Below are 21,312 nucleotides of genomic sequence, written 5' to 3' on the forward strand. Positions count from 1 at the left end.
CGCATCGCTCTGCGGCTGCGTTAATGAAATTTTTTGTTATTTAATTTATTTTATCCTCCTTTTCGATCATATCAAATAAATAATAATATACTCTATTTCGTTTTATATTGTTATGGAGCAAAAGGGAACGCGCGCGTCTACGGCCTCGCCTCGGAGAGTGGTGCTGTTCTACAACATGTCGCATTCGATGCGACAAAATCAATCGTAATCTTAATATATTGTCGAAACGAATGGATCCCGTTGAACCTTGGATCTTGACGTTCAAAGGGAGACATCACACGTGTGAAATTGTTTAGATTTAATTGTTAAATTTGCAATTTAAAGTTAACGGTACGCGCGCGAGTCGACAATAACAAACTTTAAACGTCGATACCTAACGCACGCAAACGCCTCGGCGGCGACTCGAAGTAGTGACCGGTCGCGGATATCATAAAGTCTAATTAGAATTGAGATTTGGTGAAATTTGTTAATTAATTATTACAAAAAATCCGATCAAACTGAGACGTGTTAGTGAAAAGTTGACACTAGAATACGAGAAAACGCATATAGTTGACGAAGCTCTCGTCGCGGTATACTGATTCGTCTGGCCGGCGCTCACTAGCGCCGCGCACTCTTAGCAAGCATTCTTTTCACAGTACTACTAATAGTAATTATTATCAAGTTGTGATTGATTGAAATTAATTGAAAATAATAAAATGGCCGACACAGCAGTAGCATCGGAGACACCCGCGCCGGCGACGCCCGCGAAGAAAGCACCAAAAGCGGCAGCCGCCGCGAAAAAAACCCAAGGCCAGACCCGACGCACCCAAGACGTCCGAAATGGTGAACAGCGCGATCAAAGAGTTGAAGGAGAGGAGCGGATCGTCCCTGCAGGCGATCAAGAAGTACATCGCCTCGAATTATAGCCTCGACGCCGAGAGGTTGGCGCCGTCATAAGAAAGTATCTGAAACGCGCGGTCGCCTCCGGCACCCTGATCCAGACTAAGGGCAAAGGGCGCATCGGGCTCGTTCAAGATTGACAGCAAGTCGGGCACCGGCGGCGCGGCGAAGAAGGCGACGGCCACCTCCGCGTCCTCCGGCGGTAGGGGCTCCGCCGCGGCGGCGTCCTCCGCGGCCAAATCGGCGAAGAAGCCGAGCGCACCCGCCAAGAGACCGCCGCGAGCGCCGGCGCCAGGAGCAAGAAGGCCGCCGCAGCGGCGGCATCGGCCGTCGAGTCCGCCTCGCCGGCTAAAGCGGGCGGAAGGGGCGGCGCCGCCAGAGATAAGAAAGCGGCGGCGGCGGCCAAGAGGAAACCGGCCGCGGCGGCCGCTCCGAAGAAGGGTCGCGGCGCCCGCCGGCCTCCGCCGCCCGCGTCCGGCAAGGGCGCGTCGAGCAACGTGGCCGCGTCCAAGGCGAAGAGGAGCGCGAAGCCACCGACCAAGAAACCTAAAGCCCCCAAGCCGAAGAAGCCGCAGCCGCCGCGCCCAAGTCGAAGGCCGCCACCGCGAAAAAAGCGTCGGCCGCTTCCAAGAAGTGAACGCGACGCGTCCACCAATCCAATCCACGTTCAATACGCACGAGGGTCGGCCACCGGACGAGCGACGAACGCATCACAAGTGGTCGGTTGTGTCGATGATGTATGTATGTACACGCACGCACAAACACGCCACACAAAAAGCCCTTTTCAGGGCTAACATATGTTTCGCTCACAAAGTTGAGAGTTTCAATCGATCGAAGTAACGTCAATTATATATATAAACTAGCTACATAACAACATAGAACATTTTGTTCTGTATATTATGAACCTCAGAGTTCAAGTCATAAGATTTTAATTAACAAATAAAAGTATTATAAAAATTTAAAAAAATAAAATAAAAATAACTATAAATAACTGACTGCATACTGAATATGCATTATATATAGATTAATATCGAATCAGACGACGACCTACTGAAGTACCTAAAAACAAACTCGTCCAATTGTAAATAATGTAAGAGACAAGCACATAATATAGAAAATGTTTAATATAATTCACACAAATTGACCTAGTCCCATCACCCATGCTAAGCCGGTGAAGCTTGTGTTATGGGTACTAGGTAACGGATATATACATACATACATACATACATATAAATACATATTTAAACAGGTCTTGGGACCTAAGCACAACACCAAATGATGATCATCACATTGATGTTTGTCTCAGCCGGGGGTCGAACCCGCGACCCATGGATTTGCAGTCAGCGGTACTAACCACTAGACCGAAGTAGAATGGGGCGTCAAATGTAAAATTATTATATCGTATGAACGTAATATCTTAACTTATTCGCTAGCAACTCACCGTGGTCGGTTGGTTGGTAACCGCTGCGATTCGACTTCGGTTCACAACACAATACACATCACAATATCGCCAACGGCAGCCACTGCACCACGAAATGCGAAATGCGAAATTAAATGCGATGCGATGCGATGCTAGAAGGTACATAGACTTTCTCTCTCTATAGAGCACTGCACATCACAACAATCACACACGACACCACCGTAGACGACACCACCACCGCCACCACTTCTTCTTCTTCTTCTTCTTCGCTATAACAACAATAATTACTGATTTATTAATTAATTCGACCGCTCGAGATGCGCCTCTCCGCCGCCGCCCGACTGCCCGACTTCTCCCGACTTGACTGGCAAATTTGCATTCATTTCTTTTCTATGCAAATATTAACAGATGTTTTAACGTTTTATTAGGTGCAATAAAAGTTACCAAGAACCAAACAATAGAGAGACAAACCCCGCCCCTGCCCCCGCCGCCGTCTGGCTACCTATATATTATATTATGCATAATATTCCTATTTATTAATTTATTTATTACACTTATTGTAACTATAGTACACAATAAACAAAAAACATGAAACACGTAAATAGGTAAATTTCATTTTTTTTTTTTTTTTTTTTTTTTTTTTATTATATTAATAAAATCTGTTATAACGACATCGAAGGGACTAGGTACTCATATTTGGTCGTAAAAACCGATAGTCGTTGTATACATAGTAAGTACCTAATTACACACTTTATTTTGGTCTTTGGTTAAATAATCTGGTTTTTTTTTTTTTTTTTTTTTTTAAATAATAAATGTATGTATGTATGTATGCATACATAAATTACGTTCGCGCTCCCCCTCTCGCTCTCTCTCACTATCGCTCGCTCGCTCAGCCGGCGGCACCCAATCGCGTCTAATAGCGTTGAGTTGTCGACCTCGTCTCTCGTCACACCAGGCCGGTCGGTTGAATACCGTCCGAATTTATATAAAAGAGAATTCAGAGGTTGTTGGAAAAAATTTTTGTCACTTCTTGACGTTTCGTTTTCGAGTCGTGTAGTGTACGTAAGTGTAAACATACAAAATGTCCGGACGTGGTAAGGGCGGCAAGGTCAAGGGGAAGGCAAAGTCGCGTTCCAACCGCGCAGGTCTCCAGTTCCCGGTCGGTCGTATCCACAGGCTGCTCAGGAAGGGCAACTACGCCGAGAGGGTGGGTGCCGGTGCGCCGGTCTACCTCGCGGCCGTTATGGAGTACCTGGCGGCCGAAGTGCTCGAGTTGGCCGGTAACGCGGCCCGTGACAACAAAAAGACCAGGATCATACCGCGTCACCTGCAGTTGGCCATACGCAACGACGAGGAGCTCAACAAGCTGCTCTCCGGCGTGACCATCGCGCAGGGCGGTGTACTGCCCAACATTCAGGCGGTCCTCCTCCCCAAGAAGACCGAGAAGAAGACATAAATTAGAACAATTTTGTCTAATTGTTTGTCTACATCGTTGTCATCTCAACGACATAAAAGGCCCTTTTCAGGGCCGCAATATGATTCATTAAATTGTTAGATAAATGTTTCAGCGATTATATACGTTCTACGTCACGATTATAATATACTCGGTAATAGAAAACATAAAACAGACAAAATATACCTATATAAAATATAAATTATTAAGAGACACAAATCTCTTGTAAAATAAAAAGAAATTATTACAATTTTGTATATGTATATTGTATAAAAAAAAAAAAAAAAAAAATACAGATATCGAGACTCGTATCTATCGAGTTTTATTATTATTATTATTATTATATTTTTTTTTTTTTTCGAGTTAATATTGAGATAATATTATTTACTTAACAATAATAATAATAATAATAATAACAAAATTATGAGCGAACACGTAAACAGGCTCGATATTCCTTGCTCACGGATAATCCAATCAGTAATAGAAAATAGACAATACATACATACATACATACAAACATACATATAGGCTATATACTATGTATTTATTTCTAAATAACCATATTATTATTTGTCAGAGCGAGACGGGAGAGAGAGACAGAGACGGAGATATACATAATGTTCACTCCCCTCGCGTGGTAACAACGTCGTCGATAGGCCGCCGCGAAACGTATCACATGTAACACCGGACCCGTCGCAAGAACACTTTCAAAGTGAAGTATACTGAAGTGAAGGAAATTTTTCCCAAAATTGTTCATTATCATTGTGTTAGTGGCTGTGTGTGTTGTTGCTGATTGCTCTATCTCACATTCACTATGCCACCAAAGACCAGCGGTAAGGCGGCCAAGAAGTCCGGCAAGGCACAGAAGAACATATCCAAATCGGACAAAAAGAAAAAGAAGCACAAGAGGAAGGAGAGCTACGCCATTTACATCTACAAGGTGCTCAAGCAGGTGCATCCCGACACCGGTATCTCTTCGAAGGCGATGTCAATCATGAACTCGTTCGTGAACGACATCTTCGAGAGGATCGCGGCTGAGGCGTCCCGTCTCGCGCACTACAACAAGCGTTCGACGATCACTTCACGCGAGGTGCAGACCTCCGTGAGGCTCCTGCTGCCCGGCGAGCTCGCCAAGCACGCCGTCAGTGAGGGCACCAAGGCCGTCACCAAGTACACCAGCTCCAAGTGAGCGTCGCGGCGGCGGGGTGGGACAACGGCGGCTGCTGATTGACAATCATCATCAATATACACCGAGTACCGCCGACCAACCAAACGGCCCTTTTCAGGGCCACAATATCTTTCCGAACTGTATGGTGTGTACGCACCACATAGTTTCAACGACAAGCGTCAAATTATAAATAAATCATAATCTCTAATATTAATTATCTACTATAAGTATATTCAGTATAATAAAAACTATCATGAAAATTAAATATTAAATATTGGTTAGCCTTAGTAGACTAAAGGTAATAAAAATAATAATAAAAAACAAAAACAAACAAACACTTACATACTTATGTAAATATACATACATAATAATATTATATATAAATGTTATCCACTGACCAGTGATAGGTAGTGTAACGTGTATAACAAACTGTAAATTAACAACAAATCAATATTAGACAACAACCGACGTATAATATCATTTAGTTATTTATTAATATCATCATTGTTATAAACAATTTCATTCACATTAATAATTGCTTTAAGACATCTACGTGTGTTGTATACTCGTATGGCACGACACGACACACCCGTCCTTCCCCCCGAGCTCGGTTCGACTTTATATATAAGAGCGTCAATTCGGCTCGAACGGTATTTATATCATCACCGCAGTCGATACGCGACGGACGTGTCCGCATCGTATTTTATATAAAGTTAGTATTGAGTGATTTCCGAGCTTCTCAGTCGTCGTAATGGCACGTACAAAGCAGACAGCCCGCAAGTCCACCGGAGGTAAGGCGCCGCGTAAGCAGCTCGCCACCAAGGCGGCCCGCAAGAGCGCTCCCGCCACCGGCGGCGTGAAGAAGCCTCACCGTTACAGGCCCGGTACCGTCGCTCTGAGAGAGATCCGTCGCTACCAGAAGAGTACCGAGCTGTTGATCCGCAAGTTGCCGTTCCAGCGTCTGGTGAGGGAGATTGCGCAGGACTTCAAGACCGACCTCAGGTTCCAGAGCTCCGCCGTGATGGCCCTTCAGGAGGCGAGCGAGGCGTATCTGGTGGGTCTCTTCGAGGACACCAACCTGTGCGCCATTCACGCCAAGCGAGTGACGATCATGCCCAAGGACATCCAACTGGCGAGACGCATTCGCGGCGAGCGTGCTTAATTTTGCGTATTTCGCTAAATAATAATAATAATAATTTATTATTATTATTATTACTACAACAAAAGGCCCTTTTCAGGGCCGCATATGATTCAAATGATGCATCTAATTCAGACATCACGTATCGAACGATTTAAACGAACGTTATATTTTATATATATATATATATATATATATATGATTATAGTACAAAATAAAAATAAATAAATAAAAGGAATAATCTGACTGATTGATAGAATATTAATTCAACAATTATTCTACTACGTTCGAGATTTTTTATTTATATTTTTGTTATTATTATTATCTATTTTGCGTGTATATTTTCGACTTGAAAGGATTTGCGAGCCACCATTGTTTCATTGTATTTCTTAGAAAACAATTGCACGTTGCAAGTACCACGCGCCCACAACAATGATTTTTTTATTTTTATTATTATACATAAGTATTTATTGCACCACTTAAGGAATTTATGACTCTTGTTAACACGTGTGCTTGCTCGGTGTGTCCAGGTGTTAATTTTAGGTAATTGTTATTTTTATTGTTGTTATCTGCGTATTGCGTCTTTGCTTTTAATCAACATAATAATATACAGTACCTATTAGAGGTTTTATATTTTATATTTTATTTTACTTTTAAATTTTAATGTAGTTATTATATTTACATTTACATAGATACATACGTACCTAACAAGAAACATAACATTTAAGAATTAATATCCCCCCCCCCCCCCCCCCCGACCCCTCGCCCCTCGCCGCCTTATATATACTCAGCCGTCCGAAATCTATAAAAACACGTGAAAATTGTGCGCGGAGCGCATTCTAACAGTGATCGTAGTACGTGCCACACGTACGTGCGCAGTGTTTTTCTGTTCGGTTAATTCGGTAATCGGTAACAATGACCGGTCGCGGTAAGGGAGGAAAGGGATTGGGAAAAGGTGGTGCGAAGCGTCACAGGAAGGTGCTCCGTGATAACATCCAGGGTATCACCAAGCCGGCGATTCGTCGTCTGGCGCGCAGGGGCGGCGTGAAACGTATCTCCGGTCTCATATACGAGGAGACCCGCGGTGTTCTCAAGGTTTTCCTCGAGAACGTCATCCGCGACGCGGTAACCTACACGGAGCACGCCAAGAGGAAGACCGTCACCGCCATGGACGTTGTGTACGCTCTGAAGCGCCAGGGCCGCACCCTCTACGGTTTCGGCGGTTAAGTTGAGTTCGGTCTCGTATACTTTTGTATACATGACACACTAACAAAAAAAGGCCCTTTTCAGGGCCGCATATGTTTCGATAATAAAAATAAAACGTTATCACAACGACTAAACGTCCACTATAATTAATTAGATAATAATTTATGGTATATTTATTACCAATATGAATAAATAAATAAATATCTAATAGATAAAATGATTGATTTTACATACACACCACCACTATTACAGACACTGCTTACTATCTACGTAGCACTAGCATGATAATAATTACTTATATAAAATCTTCGTATGTACATAAGTACGGCGTTAACTGTCTCGTCATAATAACGATGTACGAGCATATCGCAAACGTAGTTAGTTAGTTATAAGTAGAGTGGTTATAATATACATAAGGGTTTAGGTTCAAGGCAAATAGAAGACATTGATATTATAATTAAACAGCTGCCTGCAGGTTGCGACCGAACCCCGCATCGCTCTGCGGCTGCGTTAATGAAATTTTTGTTATTTAATTTATTTTATCCTCCTTTTCGATCATATCAAATAAATAATAATATACTCTATTTCGTTTTATATTGTTATGGAGCAAAAGGGAACGCGCGCGTCTACGGCCTCGCCTCGGAGAGTGGTGCTGTTCTACAACATGTCGCATTCGATGCGACAAAATCAATCGTAATCTTAATATATTGTCGAAACGAATGGATCCCGTTGAACCTTGGAATCTTGACGTTCAAAGGGAGACATCACACGTGTGAAATTGTTTAGATTTAATTGTTAAATTTGCAATTTAAAGTTAACGGTACGCGCGCGAGTCGACAATAACAAACTTTAAACGTCGATACCTAACGCACGCAAACGCCTCGGCGGCGACTCGAAGTAGTGACCGGTCGCGGATATCATAAAGTCTAATTAGAATTGAGATTTGGTGAAATTTGTTAATTAATTATTACAAAAAATCCGATCAAACTGAGACGTGTTAGTGAAAAGTTTGACACTAGAATACGAGAAAACGCATATAGTTGACGAAGCTCTCGTCGCGGTATACTGATTCGTCTGGCCGGCGCTCACTAGCGCCGCGCACTCTTAGCAAGCATTCTTTTCACAGTACTACTAATAGTAATTATTATCAAGTTGTGATTGATTGAAATTAATTGAAAATAATAAAATGGCCGACACAGCAGTAGCATCGGAGACACCCGCGCCGGCGACGCCCGCGAAGAAAGCACCAAAAGCGGCAGCCGCCGCGAAAAAACCCAAGGCCAGACCGACGCACCCCAAGACGTCCGAAATGGTGAACAGCGCGATCAAAGAGTTGAAGGAGAGGAGCGGATCGTCCCTGCAGGCGATCAAGAAGTACATCGCCTCGAATTATAGCCTCGACGCCGAGAGGTTGGCGCCGTTCATAAGAAAGTATCTGAAACGCGCGGTCGCCTCCGGCACCCTGATCCAGACTAAGGGCAAGGGCGCATCGGGCTCGTTCAAGATTGACAGCAAGTCGGGCACCGGCGGCGCGGCGAAGAAGGCGACGGCCACCTCCGCGTCCTCCGGCGGTAGGGGCTCCGCCGCGGCGGCGTCCTCCGCGGCCAAATCGGCGAAGAAGCCGAGCGCACCCGCCAAGAAGACCGCCGCGAGCGCCGGCGCCAGGAGCAAGAAGGCCGCCGCAGCGGCGGCATCGGCCGTCGAGTCCGCCTCGCCGGCTAAAGCGGGCGGAAGGGGCGGCGCCGCCAGAGATAAGAAAGCGGCGGCGGCGGCCAAGAGGAAACCGGCCGCGGCGGCCGCTCCGAAGAAGGGTCGCGGCGCCGCCGCCTCCGCCGCCGCGTCCGGCAAGGGCGCGTCGAGCAACGTGGCCGCGTCCAAGGCGAAGAGGAGCGCGAAGCCACCGACCAAGAAACCTAAAGCCCCCAAGCCGAAGAAGGCCGCAGCCGCCGCGCCCAAGTCGAAGGCCGCCACCGCGAAAAAAGCGTCGGCCGCTTCCAAGAAGTGAACGCGACGCGTCCACCAATCCAATCCACGTTCAATACGCACGAGGGTCGGCCACCGGACGAGCGACGAACGCATCACAAGTGGTCGGTTGTGTCGATGATGTATGTATGTACACGCACGCACAAACACGCCACACAAAAAGCCCTTTTCAGGGCTAACATATGTTTCGCTCACAAAGTTGAGAGTTTCAATCGATCGAAGTAACGTCAATTATATATATAAACTAGCTACATAACAACATAGAACATTTTGTTCTGTATATTATGAACCTCAGAGTTCAAGTCATAAGATTTTAATTAACAAATAAAAGTATTATAAAAATTTAAAAAAATAAAATAAAAATAACTATAAATAACTGACTGCATACTGAATATGCATTATATATAGATTAATATCGAATCAGACGACGACCTACTGAAGTACCTAAAAACAAACTCGTCCAATTGTAAATAATGTAAGAGACAAGCACATAATATAGAAAATGTTTAATATAATTCACACAAATTGACCTAGTCCCATCACCCATGCTAAGCCGGTGAAGCTTGTGTTATGGGTACTAGGTAACGGATATATACATACATACATACATACATATAAATACATATTTAAACAGGTCTTGGGACCTAAGCACAACACCAAATGATGATCATCACATTGATGTTTGTCTCAGCCGGGGGTCGAACCCGCGACCCATGGATTTGCAGTCAGCGGTACTAACCACTAGACCGAAGTAGAATGGGGCGTCAAATGTAAAATTATTATATCGTATGAACGTAATATCTTAACTTATTCGCTAGCAACTCACCGTGGTCGGTTGGTTGGTAACCGCTGCGATTCGACTTCGGTTCACAACACAATACACATCACAATATCGCCAACGGCAGCCACTGCACCACGAAATGCGAAATGCGAAATTAAATGCGATGCGATGCGATGCTAGAAGGTACATAGACTTTCTCTCTCTATAGAGCACTGCACATCACAACAATCACACACGACACCACCGTAGACGACACCACCACCGCCACCACTTCTTCTTCTTCTTCTTCTTCGCTATAACAACAATAATTACTGATTTATTAATTAATTCGACCGCTCGAGATGCGCCTCTCCGCCGCCGCCCGACTGCCCGACTCCCGACTCCGACTCCGACTATTATATATATATATAATACGTCAGATATTTATCCTCTTTGGCAGTTGTTTATCTAGCGAGTGGGTGTCACAAATTGTCTAATTAGAATCTCCTCTGTGGCGACCAATCACAGACGTCGACCAATCACAGGCGCCCTTTTATAAAATATAAATACGCTACCCGCAAAATTTTGACGTCATAATCGTTTGTATCTTTTATGGCGCTGGTCAAATTTGCGCTCCATATGCAATTTTCGGAGTATTCTTGATAGTTTTACCTTCTGTTATCTGGCTTTTGATAGGCGTCCAAGGAGATTTGACCGTTTCGTCAGCCACTAAAAGGTGGTAATAGGAGGAATGTAATCCGCAATGAGGCACCAACCCGCGCCTTGATCAAGGCGTCTTCCATTCCAGCAACCTGTCATGTGCGCCAGATGGCTTGAAAACTAATCAGGGCCTCAAATTCACCCACAGAAAAGTATACGCTCAGTTCAGGTAACAGTAATTAGCATATCGTAATCGTTTATTCTATATATTATTAAAAATCATTTGTTTTCTGTAATCAAATATTTTTCATTGGTTGGTTATTCACAACTGTGATTGGTCGAGACGGAAGCAGATTTAATATGGCGAATTTAACGGTAAATTTGAGTGTGTTTTCATCGTTAATAATTGTTAGTTTTTTAAATTAACTAGTTAGTACCTTTGCTCGCTTAATATAAAAACGTAAGTGAGTGTTATTTAGAAGTTTGAACAAAAGTAGTGAAGTTTGGGCAAAATTGCGTCATATTTTTTCCAATTGGATTCTAAAGTTCTTCTAAAATTCCATTGTTTTTCAAACGTCTGCTTGTTTTCAGCTTTTAAATTGTGTTAAACGTGGTAAATACAAAAGATGGTGATTATGCAAGATGAAATAGAAAATAGAGTTAACATCGCGTTGAGGTAAGATTATCTCTTTTTAAATAGAGCAGATCTACTTTTTTATTGCAACTTTATTTTGGATTGTACCTGAAATAAGTAGAGTTCCGAAAACAGATGCCACAGAACAATTATACATGGTCATAGTTTTATTACTAAATACTAACCTTTAATAAAATTCTGTAAAAAATGATTTTATATTGCAGGCAAAATTTAAACCCACCGTCACACTATGATTTTTACTTAACAAATAATATTTCATTATGTTGTTGCTTGTAGTAAACAACACTCCACGTGTTACAACATTGTAACACCGATGAATTACAGTCATATCTTATTCATAATATTTAACATTTCAGATATTGTTGAAAACATTCACTTGGTCGATGTTGTTCAAAGCCAAGACTTGCCACTGAAAATACTAAAAACTTTATATGTAAAAGGATTAAAACTTCAAAATTACTGGTAAGTGCTCATTAAAATCACAATATCCATTTGGCTATACCCAGATTCCACACTTAAACATTAACTTGATATTCCTTTACCTGTGTCAACATTACAAAATCTAGATCTAAAGTATCATGTGGAAATATAATAATGTATTCTTTTGATTTCTTGGACTTTTATATTTAATTTGCCTGTTGTATAGTAATACCACTGGCCATGGACAATCCCAATGCGAACAAGCTTATAAGTGTGTTTCCTGCTAAGGTTTAGGAATAAGGACCTTAACCCCCATCGGTTTGGATAAACCTCAACAGGTAGATACATAAGTCTTGTTTGCAATACAGTGTAAACTCTTTATACGAATTTCAAGGGACCAAGCATTTTTATTCATTATAGAGAGGTTCCGTTATAGGGAGGGAAGAATTCATGTGTGGGTATTGGGTTAAACTAAATAAATTTAATTCATTTTTACATTGTAGAGTTTTTCGTTATAACAAATGATGTTATAAAGAGATAACACTGTATTTAAATTGTTGTTTGTACACTTATTTATAATTTTAGTTAAATGTATATATTAATTTAGTAGGTTATATAAAAGCTTTATTTTTTTTTACTTAGTTAACTGTTATCTTAAAATATATGGCAAACTTTTCACACATTAATTGTGAACTAGTGCTATGCATTTGTGCATATCTAATTAATTTATTTTAATCTCTTAACAAAATTAATGTCACTAACTCGCTAATCAAGTGTCATGAAATAAGTAAAAATTAATACTAATACCTCCTATTTATAATATGGTTATATAACCAATATTAATAATATTTCTCTTATTTCAGATATGTGGAGATTCACTAAAAGGCACATAGCAGATACATTGCCAGCGTGTATAAAATGTTAATACTAAGATAATTTTTAACTGCTAATTTGTAAAAGACAATAAATATTTATTTACTATTTATTTTAGTTTAAAATACAACAGTCGATATACTAAGCATCTGTAGATATTCAATTCTTTGAAGTAGAATCTTATAGTATAAATCAACTTTTGAACTGGAGCTTATTATTAATTACAACATATGGGCCTTTAAAAATTTTCTTTTATATAGGTATATTTGTATAGGTATTTAGGCTGTTGTGCTTGTGGATAATAAGGTAAAGAAACTCTTGAAGCTTAAAACAACAGCTGAAAACCTATTTGTATACTTTCAAATTGATTTCCAAAGTTTTGTGACACTCTTCTTGATTATTATTTTTTTCTTCAGAATCTAGAGCCTTTAGTCTCATCTTTATTCATAGTTATAAATCCATTATTTCGTGTTAAAGTTCTTTCTGTATATAAATATTTCTTTTTGTTACGTAGTCAAGCTAAAAAAGTTACTAGGTTCTAGTAATATATAATCTAAAGTCACATATCTATTTGCTAATCATTATAAATTAATAGTTGACTTGCTCTTAATAAATTATACGTTATTAATATGAAAATTAATAAATGACAACAAATGCTGATTGCATGTGAGTGAATAGTTTCCTAAAGTAAACTCTCGGATTCAAGTAAATAATAAAATTATAACTGAATCCTTGTAATTACGCCCTCTATACTTCAGTAGCGAAACAGAGTATTAAACGATTTGGTTTACACTTTTATGCATTTATTATAACAAACAACAATGCACAAATGCATAGCACTAGTTCAGAATATTAATCCAATGCCGCTACAATTGTTTATTTTAATGATTATGTTGACATCGCTAACATGTATTCTTGTTGGTTTGTATCAGCTTAAAGAATATTGCACATTCTTTGCGATATCTTACCAATTATTTTTATTCCCTACATCTTTAACTCCGACGTCTAAAACCTTTAAACTTTTTAAGCAGACAGAGGAATCTTGCCTTTGGTTTATTCTTTGTTTTCTCTTTTTCTTTTGTGTTAAACAAATATTCAGCTTTATCAGTTACTTCACATTTCATTTGTATTTACCAATAGATGGCGTAAACGCACATAAACAAATTAAATTTTAACCGTGTCCTTGTAACCACGACCCCTATACTTCAGTAGCGAAAAAGAAACGAGTGAATAGACCTGGATATATAGAATATTAATCCAATGGCACGCTACACGTTTATTTTAATGATTATTTGAATTTAAAGGCAGGATATTGCATAACTTAAATATTTCCTTCCAGCGAACAAGTAATGGAAAGTATAGTTCTAACACAGAAGTTACTCGACGACAGAGGGCGCATTTTTCAATATTTCATTAAAAGTAATATTTAAGGAAATACGTGAGAAATATTTTGATCAATATTAAAACTTTTATACATTTTCTTCCTACGGAAAGCCTAGTTTTTAAATATAAACTAAACTTTTAAAATACATGTTCTATATTGTTAAAGATATTATTTTGCCTTCTCACCTCTAGATGGCGTCTACGCGGTATGGCGGACAAAAAGCGCCTACTATAATATAACAATTGTTAACAACGTTTTATCAATTTGTAAGACTTTGTTATGATTATTGATTATATTTTAAATAGTAGGTAGTTTCACTTTTAAAATATTTATGGTTGCAAACGAGTCGAAAGTATTAACAATGTTGTTAGACTTTTAGAACAATTTTGTCGAAGAAAAGGGAGTGAGCGATTGAGAGAGTGATAAAGGCGAACCTTGTAGAAATTATATTTTTAAAATTAAAATTTCGTTAAGTGAAATGATGAAGTATTAGTATTTTATATTTTATGCAAAGTAATTTATTGAAATCTCAAATGACGAATTGTAAATTTAAATGCCACGTGTTTTTATTATCGAAGAAATAAATTTATAATTTGTATTAATTTTCTACACATGAAATTCCTAACATATCTTAATTTTTCCCTCCCTCTAAGTCTTGGAAATGTAAAGTTTTAGATTTGTATAAATATACAAGAGTTAAAAATTAGTTTTGCAAAGAAGTTTCACTTCTGACATGTGTAATTTGTAAGCACGCACTATTTATTTGTTAATAGTGTTTTGTGCTAGCTCCGGTTGTTCTTAGTTTTTAAACGCGGCCTTTAAGAGATTTTAGCGATTTCTATTCTTCATTCTTTTCATGGGTAAGCAATTAATTTAGCAAAATAGCACAACAATCTTGACATGAGCATGAGCAACGTCCTGACCCGGAAACCGCACAATTTAATAAAAAAAATTTGCAGAAACTAGCAGCATCCTGTTTTTTAAATTTAACAACATTTTTCCCGCCATAAGATTTAGAAAATGAATTATAGACATATAAAAATTCTCGTGTCTCCCACTAAAAATATAATATAATTAAAACTTACCATATAAAATATGGTTGTAATCACAAATACACCTCACAATTAATGACACAGAGACTGTAATGCAATGACTGCACTGCTCGAAGACGCGCACTGAACTGAGCGCTGTCTGTCCGAACTCCGAAGACTGACGCGAGAGTTGACACATACGAGTAATATAGAAAAATACCCGTCACAGGAAAACCTTCAGGAATTTTGAAGTCTGTTAAAATTAGGCTTAATCTTCTATATATATAAAAGAAAGTCGTGTTTGTTACAACACTTATAACTCGAGATCGGCTGGACCGATGTTAGTTATGTCTTTTTTGATGGATTTTTCTCCACTCCGAATAGCAGAATAAGTAATAAAATATCGGATAAGTTATCGAATAACAATAAATTAATTAATTAATTTTACGAATGCACACGGCATGTGGTGACATTTGTTGACAAAACTACGCATCATTTTACGTCGAATTCGCTTCACTTCAAGAAATTCCGAACTTGAGGTAAATGAGGAGATGTATAACCAGGCTTTGATCTTGATCGAAAACATGTGTTACCTCATCAAAAAATGTTGTAAAGCAGAAAGTGCTTTAACATGCAGTATCGCAATATTGGCGATAGAGAGAAGAGGCCTAATGTGTAAAACTGCCATTCTTCTTTTGCAATGGCAAGCAATAAAACATTTCTCTATTTGCAAAAAAGTTATCACCTTAATGAAATCCTAAAATAAGTTTAACTAAAGTAACAACGATATTATTATTAAGGCGGAACGAAGTTAGCCGGGTCAGCTAGTTTATTAATATAAAATATGAGGACAAACATACACTTAGGAAATATAACAGATATTAAAAACTAGTTCTTGTAATTACGCCCCCTATACTTCAGTAGCGAAACAGAGTGTTAAACGATTCGGTTTACATTTTATATGCATTTATTATAACAGATACACAAGAGTAAATAGCACTAGATTCAGAACATTAATCCAATGGCGCTACAAGTGTTTATTTGAATGATTTCCTTTACAAAACGTATTGGGAAGAATATTTCCAGCACACGCTTCTCGACGACAGAGGGCGCGATTTTCAGTATTTCTTTCAAAGTAAATCTGCCATGCTCAGTTATTTCCTTAATTTAAATAAATTGAAATAAGATAACCACTTGCCACTACAATGACAGTGACACTGACCACACGTATACTAATTACTAAAGAGTCGAAAAATGCAATGAGTTTTTTTATAAAATGTATTAATAAAACCTTTAAATTATATTAAAAACTAGTGGACCCGGCAGACGTTGTCCTGCATGATATTTCAAGCAATTAGTAAAGCAAAGTATGAAAGTATCGACTGCAGCGCCATCTGGCGGGCTGATTTGAACCAAACCATTGAATCTAAACCATTCCCAGATCCCCTTGAACACACACAAAAAATTTCATCAAAATCGGTCCAGTCGTTTGAGAGAAGTTCAGTGACATACACACTCACAGAAGAATTATATATATAAAGATTACACATACAACTTCTTGAATGACACATTCACAACATTTATATATTAATTCGCTATTTAACTCATCTTAGTTTCCAATTCTGTACATTTATACTAAAAATAAATAATATATAGCACGAAGAAAATCTTTTGTATTATAATAATAATAAAAATACGAAGAACCGAAATGTGCGATGCACAATTTCGTGGGAATTTGTTGAACAATAGATTGACTCGTAAACTAGTAAGTCATAAAACACGTGCAAATTTTAATTTTAACTAAAATGCCGACAATCGGCAGCTTTTTGAGTTCAGGAATTCCCTAACACTATTATCTCTTTATTGCATATTATATATAAGTTGAACAAAAGAGTTTGTATATTCCGTTATATTTAAAATTAAATATATTTGGGTAAATTATTAAATTGGTTATGGTTTCCGTATCACGTTTACTATTAATTATTGGAGAAATATAAATAAGTTACCTTGGCCAAATAATATCTCCAACAGACCACACAACAAAAGAAATAAAAAAAGAATAAACATAGGATGAAGAAGATACTTGGCTCTAAAAGGGGTCATGAAAAACCAGATTATTACAAAAAGCCAAAAAGAAAATATTTAATATAAATAAAAATATTTAATACATGTATTTTACCTGCCATGACTTTATACGGATATCAGACATGGAGTTGCACAAACAAAAATATTCAATCATTAGAAACTTGTCAACACCGAATAAGGATAAGTTAACATAAAACTAACAATCAAAGTTTGATTAACAACACTAAGAAAACAAACTAAAATTATAGATATAAACCTACCGAAGTTAAGAAGTTATGGAGTGGTGCCCTAGACATAAAACGAGGAGTAAAGGTAAAAGTACACAACATCGTAGATGGGAATTTGATATTAAAAACATGTATTTATATCGTACTAGCTGACCCGGCGCACTTTGTTCCACCTTACAGTCTAATAATATCGTGTTAACTTTAGTTAGACTTAGGATTTCATTAAGGTTAACATAACATTAATACAAATTCTTTTTGCAAATATAGAAATGTTTTATTGCGTGCCATTGCGAAAGAAGAATGGCAGTTTTACACATTAGGCCTCTTCTCTCGAGCGCCAATATTGCGTTACTGCATATCAAAGCACTTTCTGATATACAACATTTTTTGATGAGGTAACTTCGATCAAGATCAAACCATGCATCTCCTCATTCACCTCAAGATCGGAATTTCTTGAACTGACACGAATTCGACGTAAAAATGATGCGTAGTTTTGTCAACGGATGGCACCACATGCTGTTTGCATTCGTAAAATTAATTTACTCATTTATTGTTATTCGATAACTTATCCGATATTTTAGTACTTATTCTGCTATTCGGAGTTGAGAAGAATCCACTAAAAAAGATATAACTAACATCGGTCCAGCCGTTCTCGAGTTATAAGTGTTGTAACAAACACGACTTTCTTTTATATATATAGATATAAATCTATGATTAAAAAGGTGACAGGAGCGCAATGGATGTGGAAAGCAAGAGATAGATCTTTGTGAAGAACACTTGGGAAGGCCTATGCTGATAAGCAAGCCGATCAAGAAACCGGCGTCTAATAGGAAATAATATGATAATATTTACATTTACTTTAACTAAATTTCATTAATAACTAAGTAGAAATAAGATAAAATGTAACTTACAAGATTGTCAATAAAGGCTATATTTATTTATTTAATGCCTAGGCTTGCCCGTGTCGGCTGATAGGTCACTCTCTTATCATCCTCTATCATGCGTCGCACAGCACTGATGTTATCTTCAGTAGTCGATTGCTACGATTGCTACGTCCACGCTTAAACTCCTTAAAGTAATTGTAAATAGTGGCACGAGATAGGGTTTCATTAAGAAATGCTAATCGCGACCTATCATAGTTGATGAGTAAGCCCACAACGAAAGTCATAATAAATCATTGACCGAAAATTTTCTCGTATTAGGTTCATTTTCACGTGTAACAAAAGTTTTAGATTTGCCGCCAATTCACAAAAACAAATGACAAATGAATGCAATATACTCGTGAGGTTACCAATGAGTTCTAAAATTGAAATTCTAAAAAGTTTTTATTAGCAATGTTTGTAACTGGCCAGTTCTATACATTTTCAGTGTTCAAATCAAATCAAAATACGTTTATTCAATTTAGATGCTTCTTAGAGCATGCTTATGAATGTCAACAACGTTTACAAAATTCACGAAAGAGCAGGACTACGCCATCCGTTCGCAAAACTACCAGGAGGCCTTGTTCTGAGAAGAACGGGCAAAAAACTTTTGCCCTCCCTTTACATTACAATTATTCAAAGGAAAATGTCATAAACCACAACGTGTTACCCACTAAGTGTGGTAAAAGCTAAAGGGATCATATTGGCTTCAAGTGTTCGATGATTGTTGACATATGTTTACGTTTCTAATGTTTAACTAAAATATATTATACTTATATAACTTAACTAATATTGGGTTACATAACTCGAGCTAAGAAATTATTACTATTAATTAGTCACCTTTTCTAACATCGATGCGACCTAAGGCTTAATGCACTTTTGTAAAAAAATATTGTTAGCAACTAATATTTTTTTTAGCTTATTGTTAAATTAATTTCATAACACGATGTATTTATTATTTTTAATATACATATTAAATAATTATAATAGTTATATTATCAGCTCTCCAATGGTTTCGGGTCGAATATTATAATAAAACATTATTGTTGATTATCGACCCTTCCTTTGTAAATGTAAAGAACAACAATGTTCAGTGAATAGACAGTAAAAGTGCATCATTAGTCAAGTATAGCAATTATAACTTAAACTATAATGATATGATTAATAAAATTAAAACTGTAATAATTGGCCTTCTTTTAATTTATTAACTCCCCAAAGATTGTTTTATTATTTGAAATAACATATTCTTAACATTTAATATACTACCACTAACATACAAAAACTTTTTACTATTGTTAATAAAAGTTGGGGTATATGTTACATGACTTTTTGCCCCGGCGTGGGGTTGGTAAATTGATTTCCCAACAATAAGGAAACAAAAGTTTCTATCCATATATCAAATAAATAATACTTAGTCCCTTTAATACTGGGCTTTTATTGTTTACTTAATGTACAATATAACAAAAAAATCATGTACCGACAGAGAATCTTTTGACTTTATGGCAAATATCTCGTTTTGAAATACCAAATCCTTCAGATTTAGCTAAATTAACACAACATAAATTACGATTGTGTAAATGTTGTCTTCAAGAGCATCATTTTTACAATTATTTACCATTAAACCAAATATAAAAGATATCGATTAGAAAACAACGAACGGCTCAAATATAATATCTATTGGAGAAGAGACTCTTGGGCCATGAGATGTGCACAGGCGCTTATTCAAGATTTAAATTGTGCTTTCCTCGCTCAACGATTAAGTATCGCAATACATACAGTGAAGAAATGCCAGCATTAACGGTACACAGTGACCAAACTTTTTTAATTAATTTTAGTTTTCTATTTATCAAATTTTCATTATTATTATTATATATTAAGTGTAACCCAGAGAGCCATGGAAAGAAGCATAATAAAAAAAAGAAGAATTGATAAAATTAGTAACAAAAAATTAAGAGATAAAACAGGGTTTGCTGACGTTGTGTATAAAACAAAAGTACTAAAATGGAAATGGGCTGGACATACCATAAGAGGAGCAGAAAAATGGAGCAAAATCGTTACACAATAGTAACGCGGCAAGCAAGAACGAAGACAGCTGTCGAAATGCGCTCTCTCTCACACTACAGCTTGTCTATAGTAGTACAGGCCCGTACCCATCCATTATTTGTTTGATCACCTGGCAGGTAGAAAGCCCTACCGAAATGATCTGTCTTTTTGGGAATCTAATTTTATAGTTATAAATAACACTCCATTAAAATTTCAAGCTGCCTCAAAGCATTTTTATAATTTTTTGCAAAAAATTTTTGCACGCGTCTGGCAATGTTACAGCCCCGATTAAATGGTCTGGCTTATTTTTTATCGTATTTATTAAGTATTACACTGCAACATATATAAATTGCGTATTGCCTCAAATATATTTTTGGGGAAAAAAAATTAATATTTTTAAAAATGTAGGGGTTGATTTAGCCCCGCTACTCACCAGCCAGGTCTGCAATTCCGTGTTGGAATATAATAGGAGAGGTATGTGAAAAGTTTTCAGCTTGCCTCAAATACCTGCCCAAAAATTGGTGCCAGCTCTCGGACCATATAGTCTAGTCGACAAGTTGAAAATGGAACAAAATAGAGATACTGCTCTTAAAATTATGTGCGATAGCTCATTGGATCCGGAATGACGCCTAGAAAAATGTGCTAAAAGCGTGTATTAGCACATAAAAAATTGCAAAAGTTATAGACAATTAAAGATGAAAAAAAAATGGCATTTAGTTTTTTGCCAATATTTAATAAACTATTAATATTTAAGAAATTTCACTCCCGGAACTCTATCTCCATTGTTTATAATTTTAATTTAACGTTGAAAATAGGTCTGCGGGTGGCATTTTTAGGATTCGCGCGTGGCGTCAAAAGCGACTACGGCACATTAATTAATTTATTTAAGGTATTGAATATTTTTTTTAAATTTGAAAAAATTATGGTGTGTTCTGAACACTATAATTAATTTATTCCCGTTGAAAATTTTACTTAAAGTTAATTTTTCAACAAGTTAAATAATTGTT

General features: G+C 37.7%; 5 protein-coding genes, 1 long non-coding RNA gene and 1 pseudogene across 7 annotated transcripts; all 7 read left to right on the top strand.

The window, feature by feature from the left end:
• Positions 1-592: 592 nt before the first annotated feature.
• On the top strand, positions 593-1,675 carry LOC125061860 (annotated as a pseudogene).
• A 1,622-nt stretch (positions 1,676-3,297) lies between these two features.
• On the top strand, positions 3,298-3,859 carry LOC125061857 (histone H2A). Its single transcript, XM_047667494.1, has one exon. The coding sequence runs from the start codon at positions 3,381-3,383 to the stop codon at positions 3,753-3,755; it is 375 nt and encodes a 124-aa protein (XP_047523450.1). The 5' UTR covers positions 3,298-3,380; the 3' UTR covers positions 3,756-3,859.
• A 613-nt stretch (positions 3,860-4,472) lies between these two features.
• On the top strand, positions 4,473-5,046 carry LOC125061858 (histone H2B). Its single transcript, XM_047667495.1, has one exon. It carries the CDS (start codon positions 4,567-4,569, stop codon positions 4,939-4,941), a length of 375 nt encoding a protein of 124 aa, XP_047523451.1. The 5' UTR covers positions 4,473-4,566; the 3' UTR covers positions 4,942-5,046.
• A 511-nt stretch (positions 5,047-5,557) lies between these two features.
• LOC125061856 (histone H3) lies at positions 5,558-6,165 on the top strand. The gene has a single exon (XM_047667493.1). The coding sequence runs from the start codon at positions 5,672-5,674 to the stop codon at positions 6,080-6,082; it is 411 nt and encodes a 136-aa protein (XP_047523449.1). The 5' UTR covers positions 5,558-5,671; the 3' UTR covers positions 6,083-6,165.
• A 709-nt stretch (positions 6,166-6,874) lies between these two features.
• Positions 6,875-7,387, top strand: LOC125061859 (histone H4). The gene has a single exon (XM_047667496.1). It carries the CDS (start codon positions 6,974-6,976, stop codon positions 7,283-7,285), a length of 312 nt encoding a protein of 103 aa, XP_047523452.1. The 5' UTR covers positions 6,875-6,973; the 3' UTR covers positions 7,286-7,387.
• A 632-nt stretch (positions 7,388-8,019) lies between these two features.
• LOC125061855 (late histone H1-like) lies at positions 8,020-9,428 on the top strand. Its single transcript, XM_047667492.1, has one exon. It carries the CDS (start codon positions 8,451-8,453, stop codon positions 9,267-9,269), a length of 819 nt encoding a protein of 272 aa, XP_047523448.1. The 5' UTR covers positions 8,020-8,450; the 3' UTR covers positions 9,270-9,428.
• A 1,490-nt stretch (positions 9,429-10,918) lies between these two features.
• Positions 10,919-12,725, top strand: LOC125061862. Of its 2 annotated transcripts, none has more exons than XR_007119093.1 (4): positions 10,919-11,127; positions 11,259-11,343; positions 11,679-11,784; positions 11,969-12,035. It is a non-coding gene; the product is annotated as an uncharacterized LOC125061862 (long non-coding RNA). The 2 variants fall into 2 exon arrangements; XR_007119092.1 differs by lacking the exon at positions 11,969-12,035 and adding an exon at positions 12,606-12,725 and having other exon boundaries at positions 10,924-11,127.
• Positions 12,726-21,312: the final 8,587 nt, after the last annotated feature.

The sequence above is a fragment of the Pieris napi genome, chromosome 24, assembly GCF_905475465.1.
Source record: "Pieris napi chromosome 24, ilPieNapi1.2, whole genome shotgun sequence".
Classification (NCBI taxonomy): Eukaryota; Metazoa; Arthropoda; class Insecta; order Lepidoptera; family Pieridae; genus Pieris; species Pieris napi.